The following is a 12,038-nucleotide window of genomic DNA, read 5'->3' on the forward strand; positions in this document are numbered from 1 at the left end:
TTCAGCTCAATGGCTAGTCAGGACCACACTCCTCTTTATAACATTCATGTTGTTCATCTGGGTAAAGCAGATCCTTACAGTTTTTGTTTTGTCTTCACAGTGTTTCCGATGCAAGTGGCAACTTGATGGTTCAGGAGATTGCAACACAGCCACTGACACAAGACCTGCTGAAATCTGAGGTAAGGCAACCAGTTCATGCACAAGTCAGGAAAATCAGGCCACTGATGTAAGCAATGTCATCAAGTATGGACCGGAAGTGATGTGGTATGGGTAGCGATGTCATCAGGAAGAGCTGAAATTGAAGTCATTTGAAGGGGCCGGTAGATACGTCATCTGAGTTGGACGGATGTGACATTTTAGGCGAGAGTCCGTCCGTGTATGTTTATTTTTCTTCTTTTTTTCCTGATGGGAAGAAAGAGAGAAAGAGGCACCGTTACCGTATATCAACCCTTCATCTTGCAATGTTTCACTCACCTTTGAGCTTACCAACTGTCTCCTAAGCGCACGTGTGTGACAATGTATAAAGGTGTAGGCCATAATGTGTATACATCTCCTTATCTGGAGTTATTACCTTCATGATGCATAACAGTATTTTGATGTAACAAACACATTTAATAAAAAAAAATCCCATTCACCATTAGTTTCCCACATAATACTCACTGATCCCTCCATTTTCTGTTCATGTTTAGTCTGGCACAAGACAGCAGTGGGTTATAACCTGCGCAGGTAGCAAGCCTGGAAGCTGGGCAGCAAGATAGGATGGACTTAGACTTCAGCTCCCCTTGGCCTTGTAATATGTCGAGCTAAGTGAACATTTAGTGATCTCTCATAATGCATTTTAAGATATCTGGAAATGCATTTATGATATCTTAAAATGAATTAAAATCAATAACATCTGAAAATATGTCAATTTCAATATATCTTAAATACATTTTCAAATATATTTCAAAACATGTTGAAATGACACACTGCTCATATGGAGATAGCTCAAATGCAATTCAAGATATTTTGAAATACTGTAAGTTCCTGTGGATTTTGAGATATCTTAAAGTAAGTGTGTACCCAGTCTGAGATATCTGAAATGTAATTCAAGATATCTCAAAATAACTTACTATAAAACTGACCACAGGAGGATCTGCTATGAAACTAATGAAGCTTAAACTTCAGGGCCACTAATCCTGGAGGGGCCCCGGGAACGACTTTAGTCCATATTGCTTATACATTTTGTGTGTGTACTGTATGTGAATGGGTTTTTTAAAAATAATAATATATAAATAACATATTAATTAACATAAAAAGTTTATTAAAGCATCATGTAGGCTTGTCGTAAATGAAAATTAATTCATTAAGGATGTTTCATTCTCTGCAGTAGGCTGGCGCCATGCCCGGGGTTTGTTTCCTGCCTTGCGCCCTGGGATTGACTCCAGTAGACCCTCGTGACCCTGTAGTTAGGATATAGCACGTTGGATAATAGATGGATGGATGTTTCATTCTAATATGTTCTAAACATACGGGGGCAAAGGGGCCTACATAAGAGTTCAAGCTTCAGGGCCCCAAAAATGTAGGCCTGCCACTGAAAATGACAATGCATTCGATGGGACTTCCTGTCAATTTTATAATAATGTACATTGAAATACAATCGAGGTGTCTCAAAACACATTGCAGATATCTGAAAATGGACAGCAAGCTGTTTTAAGATATCTGAAAATGTATTTGCGATTTCTTAAATTGCATTTCAGATTTGTCAAAATGATCTGGATGTTCTTTTAGGATATGTGGAAGTGTAACCAAGATATTTTAAAATGCATTTTAGGAATCTTCATATTGACTCACATTTCAAATATCTAAAATACATTTTTAGATATCTCAAATTCATTTAATTATATCTTAAAATAGGTCTTTACTTCAAGATATTTCAAATTTTATTCCATATTTCAAATACATTTCAAGATGTCTTTAAAAAGATGACAACTTATTTTAAGATATCCGAATATCATTTACAAAATTTCACTGCATCAATGATACAGTTCAAGATACAGTATCTTATATATATTTCAAGGTATCTCAAAATATCTCAAGTACATTTCAAAATTTCTTAAAGGAATACTCAAAAAAAGTATTTTTTATATGTTACTCACCCAATGCATTCTGTAGTCATAGCCGAGAAAAAAATGTATTCTCATGTTTCCATTAAGAACGAAAACAAACAAGTATATGCTATAATGGAACATAATTGTAACACGTGCTGTACAATGAGAAACGATGTGAAAAACTTCCATGGAAAAAAGAAAAAAAATCACTTTACTCATGGTGCATAATCCACATGTCTGTTATCCAGTCGTCTGCTCAAAATGTGCAAAACGCATGCATTTTCTTCTCAGTTCTGGAAAAAGCAGCATACATCGTAAACGGGAAAATGCATTCTCATGACTCTGTGCTTTTGAATTGAAAAGAGGACTCTTGGCGGGTCCTTAACCCTAATACCGGATATTTTAAAATGGATACAAGGTTAATTTGAGATATCTGAAAATATATATTGAGATATCTTGAAATGCATTTGAGTTTTCTGAAAACATATTGCAGATATTTTAAAAAGTGAACTGCATTTGAAATTCATTTTGAGATAACTCTAAATCGTAATTTGGCTTGCCATACTGTAATCCGATAAAGAAAATTGGTGGATTGAATAAGAAGCCTGCTGCCGCTGCGCATTTGTTAACCAAGGAAACAACTAACCTTAAATAAGAAAAAGTAGTAACATACCATATATACTCGCATATAAGTCAGGTCTTGAAACCCGAAAAATCGATCATAAAATCAGACTCCAACTTATACGGGCATTAAAAATGCGCCCCTTAAATTTTTTTTTACATCGTCTTGCCTCCTCCAATCTCACACCAGTTTCTCAGACACATCGAATTTTGTTGCAGCAGCGCAGTCACCAGTTTGTTTCGCCACTTCAACGACTTTTAATTTAAAACCAGCCTCATATTTCTTCTGATCGAACACTCCATCGTAGATAAGGGATACTGTTATGATAAAGGTGTATCAGGGTGTGAGATACAAAAAACACAAATCAGTGCAAACGTCACTTCGGAATAGTTCAGGTATTACTGTGTGGTCACGTAGGCACAATACACAGAAAAAAGAGGCCGTGTGCTCCGTGGTTACTCTCTCAGATGGGCGTTAGCATATCGTAATCTCTTGGACCAATAGCGTGAGTTTTCCTCATTCGACTTATACAACCGACATTATAAAATACCAGAAATTATATAGTAAAATCAAATCCACAACTTATCCGTGGGAGAACTTAAACGCGAGTATATACGGTACCATTCTTCACCCAATATGTACAATTCAGTGTCTCAAGAAAGGAATGGAAATGTTTACATTGCATTTTACCTTAGCAGATTAATTGCTTAAAAAAAGCTGAAACTGCTGGAGTGGATTGTAGTTTAGATGGTTGGACTCTGCCCCTGCCCCTCCTTTTAACTGCACTTAGGCTCTGGATCCTCCTATTTATATCAGTTGCTGGGCATCAGCGATCCCACTGCACTCATGTGTTGGTCAAATCAAGGAAGATGAAAGAGGGAGCCTGTCCTGCATTCCTTATTGCATCATAATGCACAGTGGAAGTGTGCAGAGCTCTTGTCAGGCTCTTTTATTTCCTTTACTCATCCTGTCATGTAACGGCAACGTGACCAGTGTTATCCATCAGCTAGTAGAGCTAGGAGGAAACTGCTGGCAAATAGAAGAGCTGGGGTGGCACCATGGCTCAGTCGTGACGCATGATATCAGTGTAGAGATGTGTGTCTGACGATACATAGTCATAAGAATGTGCTCTTCATAGTCACCTTTGCATTGATTATTTAGAAGAGTGATACATCAAGTAAGGTACATTAAAGAGAGAAAAGGAGGATGGCATTATGCTAATTAGCAAAACGTGACTATTTTTAAGTATTAAGTGGGAAGTATTTGCATATTTAAAACAGTAGTGTCATTGCATGCCTGAAACCCCTCATCAAAGCAAAGGATGTCCAATACTGTCGAACAGAATACTCAGTCTCCATTCTACCACAATGCTGTTACAGCAAGTAGTAATTACTATGGCTTCACAATCTTACCTAAGTATCATTGGATAAATTCTCCATCTTGGAGCATAATGGGTATGTGGTATGAGGGCTACTTCCCTTTCAGTATAAGCAAATTGGATGCTTATTTATTCTCTTTGGTTTCTGCAGGACTGTTACATTTTGGATCAAGGTGGTGCCAAGGTTTTTGTATGGAAAGGAAAGCTAGCATCGAAGCAGGAGAGGCAGGCGGCACTTAGCAGAGCCGTGGTAAGTGTGCTGCTTGTTTTTCTGTCTTTTCTTAGTGAAGCACCTGATCATCCTCACATATCTCTTGGAGAAGTAAAGATGGCCTTGGTGCTGTGTTTATTGAATCTTCTTTAGCTGATATCCCCCTGCATCAAACAGTTTCAAAAAGTAGTTATGTGTTCAGTTAAGAAGCAATGGCTAAATACTTAATTGATTCATTTGTTCTATTACAATTACTACTATAGACTCGTACAGCCTATAGGAGATGTGAACTAGTGATGCCATCAACACTTTGGTGGATAAGGCAAATGGAGTGTGAGGAAGCAGATGCATAGTGAACAGAGCAGAATACAGTATAACATGCCAGAAGAGGCAATGGCACTGTGGAAGATGGGATTATTTCTAGAGTAGATACTGGTGGTGGTCTTGATGTGTTCCTAACTTAGTATAAACAGGATGTAAATGCATAAAGAGGGACAATGGAAGCAGACTAGGAGGTCAGTCCAGTGGGTACTTTACTTTTACTCAAACATTTTAAAGATTTGCATGTTAGGCTAATTAGTGAATGGCCCTGGGTATATTTCAAGGCCATGTGATGGACTGGCACCCCGTCCACACTTAGTTCCTACCTTGTGTTTGTGACTGTCCCGATCAAATCTTGTCTCCAGTGACAGTGAATTGGATTAAGCAGATTAGAGAATGTGATTGTACATGAAATAGCAAACCACTGGAGCTTCTCCCTGCCTATTTACCGTACATTGATCTGTCAGTGGGGTAGCTAATTCTCTGTCTTACCTTTATATCACACTCCCCTCTCCTCCTTTTCTTCTCCTGTTCATCTTTCACAACTTTGGTTCCTCATTCCCATTACTGTATGTCAATTTCCCATGTAATGACATTTCCTATTCAGTTCATTGTACATGTAAGATGCTGCTTCGGATCTTCAGCCTGTCACACCTTCACCGGTGCTGTTAGGTCAGATGCAGGGTTGTCAGCTGGAACCGCTGCTCGTAAATGTTTCACCCTTCTAAACCAGTACATCTCTTCACAGGGGGGCCAGTGGCATCCTGGGGACGTCACACCGCCACCCCCTGCAGCTGCCTTCACTGGGGTGCTGACCCCCAACCAATGTCTTTCCTCCGCAACCAAAGCCAGTAACTCCCATTCTCAGTTTCTTCTCTCAGCACCTTTATGGCTTTCCTCAAGTTCAAGCCTGCCACTCAAACACTGTGCAACAATTGGACTGTTGCTTTGCCAACGTATATATATAACAGAACAAGTGTCTGTGTGTCTGTGTATCTGTGTGTCCATCCACTTGCTATGTCTCAGTCATTCCAACAGATGGCGCATCACAAACATTAACACTGCGTTTACAAATCCCATACCAAAAGGCATATAACAGAGACATATGTCATTCAAACAGATGGCTCATTGACAAACATTTGTGGTCATGCATTTTATTAATATAAATGACTAACACGATTAAGTTTATTACTGTATTCATTACAAAATACGTACATTTCAATAGATGTTGCTCTGCAAATGTTAATGCTGAGGTCCACTTGATTATTTAGGCCCATCTTATACGGGTAGCACAGCCATATAATATATCTAATATGTTATGTAACATAAAATTCACTTTCAACCACCATTCTACACCATTGGATATCAGAATATTTATTCAACTAAAGCAAGGGTGGCCAACTCCGATACTGGAGGGCCGCAGTGGCTGCAGGTTTTTGTTCCAACCCAGTTGCTTAATTAGAAGCCAATCCTCAAATTTAATTTCATGGCTTATTAGTGTTTTCACTCTACCATATCAGATCTTTCTTAAATCATAGATTTTTTTTCTTTTCTAATTATATTTATCATCCAAGTGATTTGAAGCCTAAACTGGAGGAGTAATTTTTAGTTCTTCACTTTCTCTTCAGTTTCCTTCTGAGTACGTAATTAAACCAAATAATGAATGATGAATACACATGGGTGGAAATGGAGACAAGCTAGATGTAGAACTGCTGGTTCCCTTGTCATTTGCATCTTATTCCACATAAGGAGCAGTTAAAAACAATTAATACGGCTGTTTAAGACTACAATAAGCAGTCAAGGGTTCAAAATCTTAATAAGTGAGACAACTAAAATGAAGTAGAAAACATCACTTGAGCAGTAAGTGCTTCATCAGCAATGAATGATTTCTCATGAAGCAATTGGATTAGAAGAAAAACCTGAAGCCATGGCGACCCTCCAGGACTGACATTGCTCTGATTTAAAGGGTCTGAGTCTTAAATATCACATACATTAAATGATTTAAATTAGTAGCAAAAGCTAGTCACTAATTAAGAAAACAGAATGAAAACTTGCAGCCACTGAGGCTCTCTAGGATTGGAGTTGGCCACCACTGGGCTACAGTATTTTTTATTTCACTTTGTTATCTTCTTGTTTCCTGTGTGTCTTGTAAAGCACCTTGTGATACAATCAGTGAAAGGCACTACATACAATAATCACTCGCTGGATGACTGAGGAGTTTTCTAGGTGTGCCTGTGCCATTCTCTGCAGATCAGTTTCCAGCTTGGTCTCATTCTTATTTATGTCAGCACTTAACACAGTGCAGGTTACATACACCTGATCCAAAATTAATTGAATTGCGCTATCATTTCAAGTCAGGTTATTATGCAGGGATTAAAAGTTCACCTGGAGTGAATGTCATCAGGACTGCCAATCCCTTTTGTACTTTAATAGTGCTTATGCAAAGAAAAAAAAGAGACTTTCATAAAATGTTCTGGCTTATAGCCACTCTACTCAGGCAGTGCTACTTCTTCCTTGTTCTAACAATTAAAACTCTACCAGGAAATGTTCAGATGTGTCATCTTGATGACTACGGGGAATCGGGGATAACATCTGATACACAAAGTTAAACCTGTACAGTTGTTGTGCCATTGTTCAAATTGGATTTTTCTCCTTACTTTCTTCTAGGGGTTTATCAAAGCCAAGAATTACCCTTCTACTACCAATGTGGAGATGATGAATGAAGGTGCCGAGTCGTCTGTGTTTAAGCAGATTTTCAAGTCCTGGAAGGAGAAGGGGCAAACTCAGGGCATTGGAAAGACCCACTCTTTGGGCAAGATCGGTAAAGTCTTATCTGTCACAGAGCTTAGTTTAAGAAGCCCTCTTGCTCATTTTGAAGGAGGTTTTATGGAGCAGCATGGCTTGTACCTGCAGAGCATAACCTAGGACAGGGGTGGTGAACTTCAGGCCTTGAGTGCCGCAGTAGCTGCAGGTTTTCATTCTTAGCATCTTCTTAATTAGTGACCAGTTTTTGCTGCTGATTACTTCTTTTAATTATCTTCACTCAGGCCCCATAGTTGTTTCTTTTTCCTCAATTAGTAGCCAAACAATAATGAGACACAAAACAAGCCACCACATGACCAGCTCCCCTGTGCCCATCACACAATATCTGAAATTAAAGAGAGGTGATGGTCTCGGTAAGGTTGATCTCTCAGGTCACCAAAACATTTTGACATTGGTGCTCTTAGAAAGAACAGAAAAACACCAGCTTTAGAAATGTGTGCTGTGGCAGAATGAGAGCAGCAACAAGCCATGGAATTAAATAACGGGTTTAATTAACAGCAAGAATTGGCTTCTCATTAAGACAGTGATTGGAGTGAAATTGGTTGGAGTTTGAAGCCCCAGTTTAGCTGGTCATCTGATAGCTCGTTTCACATCTCATTTCTGCTGGGCTGTCATTTAATGAAGAAAGGAATCAATTCAGAGGGCTGAACTCTTCTAACAGGGCTAGTGATGGGGAAAAAGTTAATTAGTAGTGAAAACTGGTCACTGATTAGGAAAAGGGTTAGAATGAAAACCTGTAGCCACTGCGACACTCCAGGCCTGGAGTTCACCCCCCCTGACATAGGAAATGTTTTAAGAGAGAGTGGACCACTATCCACAATTCAGAGCTTACATACATTGAGTATAGTTAGAGCAGCCATGGTTAACTGTGCTTTGTTAGTTTAATTCATTTCAATGCTATTTATTTTTGTATAGCGTGCTTCACTGAGGGCAGCACGGTGGTGCAGTGGTAGTGCTGCTGCCTCGCAGTTAGGAGACCCAGGTTCGCTTCCCGGGTCCTTCCTGCGTGGAGTATGCATGTTCTCCCCATGTGTGCATAGGTTTCCACCGGGTACTCCCTCCCACAGTCCAAAGACATGCAGGTTAGGTGCATTGGCGATTCTAAATTGTGCTTGGTGTGTGTGCCCTGTGGTGGGCTGGCGCCCTGCCCGGGGTTTGTTTCCTGCCTTGCGCCCTGTGTTAGCTGGGATTGGCTCCAGCAGATCCCCGTGACCCTGTAGTTGGGATATAGCGGGTTGGATAATGGAGCATAGGCTATGTCAATGCTTGGACTCTCCAAACAGTGCACCCCGATCCACTGCCATTTGTCACTTTCAATGCAATATATCGATGCTACAAAAGGAGACAGCGCCATAATTACTAGAAGCTCATAAGTATGGTCATTTGACACTCACCAGGAAGTGGCAAATTAATAGAAGAGCTAAGCTCAGCCTGTCTGTGGCTGGATCTGAAACACAGTCTAAGCTGACATCACAAAAATACAAAAGTAATAATATTACGCAGCACGTGTTTAGAGCGGCTTTACTCTTTTAGATGACAAATGCTAGGCTAGTTACTAATTTAGTAAGTGTTTGAGTTTACATAATTCATTTGAATCCTGTCCTTGTGCTCCTCTGTGTGGATTTTGCATGTTCTGCCACTGTCAACATGAGGTTTTTTTAGGCACTTCAGGTTTTTCCCACATGCAAAAAAAAAAGCATGCAGGTTAACTTGACTGTCAAACTCTAAATTAGTCCAGGTTAGAAGAGTCTGTCTTACGATGGATTGACATAATGTCCAGATGTAGGGGTTTGGGTTCTGTACAATCCTGGAGAATATGGGGTCAAAGAATTAAGAGAAGTGTCAATCAGCCTTCAATGCGTGGCTAGTTCATTTAGTCACTTTTTTCTTACTTTGTATTTAAAGCACAAGCATTCAAGCTGATATTTAAATGTAGCACTCTGAAGCTGTGTCACCATGCTACCCATCCTCAGTTATCTTATACTTGTATCCTGACAGCTAAGGTGGACCAGGTGAAGTTTGATGTCATGGAGCTGCACGCCAGACCGGAACTCGCTGCCCAGCAGAGGATGGTAGATGATGCCACAGGAAAAGTTGAGGTGAGCCATTAGACCGTAAACAGCTTTAACCTTAACCTTAACTACAAAGAGGACTATTTCATTTATGTTATTGGTAGAATGCCCAGAGGGGACTGGGTGGTCCCGTGGCCTGGAACCCCTGCAGATTTTTTTTTTTCTCCAGCCATCTGGAGTTTTTTTTCTGTTTTTTCTGTCCACCCTGGCCATCGGACCTTACTCCTTTTCTATGTTAACTAATGTTGTCTTATTTTAATTTCTTAATTTGTCTTTTATTTTTCTTTTCTTCAGTATGTAAAGCACTTTGAGCTATTTTTTGTATACAAATGTGCTATATAAATAAATGTTGTTGTTGTCAGAATGTTACACCCATGAATCAGAAATCACATTCAGAGTTTTATTAAGTCAAATAATTTTTCTGGAAGATTTCCAAAGTCGTGATGACACATTCACTATTAAGAGTTTAATACACTTGACAACTAAGATACACAATTCTATATATTTAAAAAATCAAATGATTTTTGTACAAGTTTGCGTTCTTGAATTTTTTTAATTGATCTTATGTCTATCCACTTATAGGCCTTGGTAAGAACATGAGATAATGGGGGCTGCTTGCTTTTTTACCACACTGTGTGGGTTTCATTGATTATAAAATCCACAAATGTTTCTTATTATCTCATGCAAGTAAGAATTTTTTTGTGACAATAACAACCCTATAAACCTATACTTTCCACACATCTGATCACTTTAAAAAACAAACTGATACTAAATGGCTAAACCTTTAAGTTTTTTTTTTACTGTTAAAAAGACTCCTGCAAATAAATAACTTGACTTAGCAGACCTTATGGGCAGAATGGGAGTTACGCTATGAAAGAGGAGAGGAAGGGCATGTAACACCAAGATAACCGCACATCTTGCACATATTACCAAATGTAGCGTGTCCATCACCTCGATCTTAAAGTGAATTTAAAACACACAGAAATAAAATTTGCTGCATAAAAAGACAGATATATCGATTGATCACAAGGCCGTGTCCAGTCACCACTCCTGATTGTGGTTTGCATGGACAGGACATCAAGGTTGTAACCAAGGATGAGAGGGTGTCCAGTTGGAGAGGTTAGGGGTAGGTCTGGCTATGATCTTCAGCGTGCACTTGAGCGATTTGCTGCCAAGTGTGAAGTGGATGATGATGAGCTCCTCCAAGTCTGAGGCAGTGGCATCACTGGGATCACAGCAGGTGACCCCAAACTAACTGTCTATAAAATTTGTGTAGAGTGTTTTAGAAACAATCGAGTCTCCATGGGCTGAAATCACTAAGGGGGACTGAATCTCCCCTTCCCCGTGCGATGCAATGGTTGAGTCTCCATACGGCATTAATATTAGAAGATTACCACGATGCATTAAACACCCAGGAGTCCACGCACTTCACTGTATAAAGTGTGATCTACTCTCTGTTAAGGAACTGTATGCACCCAGGGCCTGTGGGGGTGTCAATCCAGCCTTGGTTACCATACTGGGGGTCACCAATTCTAGTGATGCCACTGATTTGAGGTCACAGTTAACTCTTGAAAAAGAGTGGATTGGTCTCACCAGGTGAAGGGGGAAACAAATACCCTTAGTAGAGGAATTCAGGTATCTCAGGATTTTGTTCATGAGTGACAGAAAAAAGGAACGTGAGATCGTCAAGTAGATTGCAGTGGCAGTAGCTGTTCAGCAGGTGCTGTACCAGCATATGGTGCCAAAGTGAAAGCCGAATCTAAAGACAATACCCTCAGTTTTCTGGTCAATCTACATCCCTGTCCTCGTCTATGGTCATGAGCTGCAGTGTTATGCGTGAACTAGTTCAAAAGAGCGTGTTCATTGAACAAACTCATTTTTCTAAAAATGGTGAACTTAACGTAACGGATTTGCAAGTGAAGAACTTGAACGTGAGCTTCTTCAGTTTTATGTGACATTCTGGATCTGGTTTAGGTCCAGATTAAACGTTTTGTAATGTAGGGGTGGAGCCGAATCTGGATCTGGATCCAAATCTTGGATAAGTACAAATAGTGTATTTTTTCAAATATTTATTTTGTACGATTTTTTGGCATTTATTTGTATTCTGAAAAAATAACGTAAAATCAAATAGGCACTGTCTGTGTCTGCCTGCTTGTGCTTAAGCTGCACCCCGGCTGACACGAACACACAGTGAAGCTCTGCTTTCGCTTTTAGGAAAACGTTGTACTTTGTGAGGCCACTTTATATTTTCCCCATTGGACATGCAATATGTGATGAGAATTTTGACCGGCAGCATAATAAGTTAGTTCACCTACACGCTGGTTCCAAAGTCACCATTTGTGGCACACGGTTGGAAGTAAAGCGGTAATTTACATGTATACTTGCATTGATTTAATTTCTTTTTTGACAGGCAAGATATTGGCATATATGGTTATACGTGTTTGTTGCTGGGCATAGGTGGTTTTAGACGGGGGCCAACAGGGGCCAGTGCCCCTGTAGAACTGGCCCTGACCCCTGTTAT

General features: G+C 39.7%; 1 protein-coding gene across 1 annotated transcript in view; it reads left to right on the forward strand.

Annotated features, from left to right (window-relative positions):
• The window catches only part of vill (villin-like), a 112,164-nt gene that overhangs the window by 71,308 nt on the left and 28,818 nt on the right, over positions 1-12,038 (forward strand). The window contains exons 8-11 of the mRNA XM_039753701.1: positions 101-179; positions 4,242-4,340; positions 7,290-7,443; positions 9,444-9,544. Coding sequence (XP_039609635.1) covers positions 101-179; positions 4,242-4,340; positions 7,290-7,443; positions 9,444-9,544 — 433 coding nt within the window. The remainder of the gene's footprint in view (positions 1-100; positions 180-4,241; positions 4,341-7,289; positions 7,444-9,443; positions 9,545-12,038) is intronic.

The sequence above is a fragment of the Polypterus senegalus genome, chromosome 5 (assembly GCF_016835505.1).
Source record: "Polypterus senegalus isolate Bchr_013 chromosome 5, ASM1683550v1, whole genome shotgun sequence".
Classification (NCBI taxonomy): Eukaryota; Metazoa; Chordata; class Cladistia; order Polypteriformes; family Polypteridae; genus Polypterus; species Polypterus senegalus.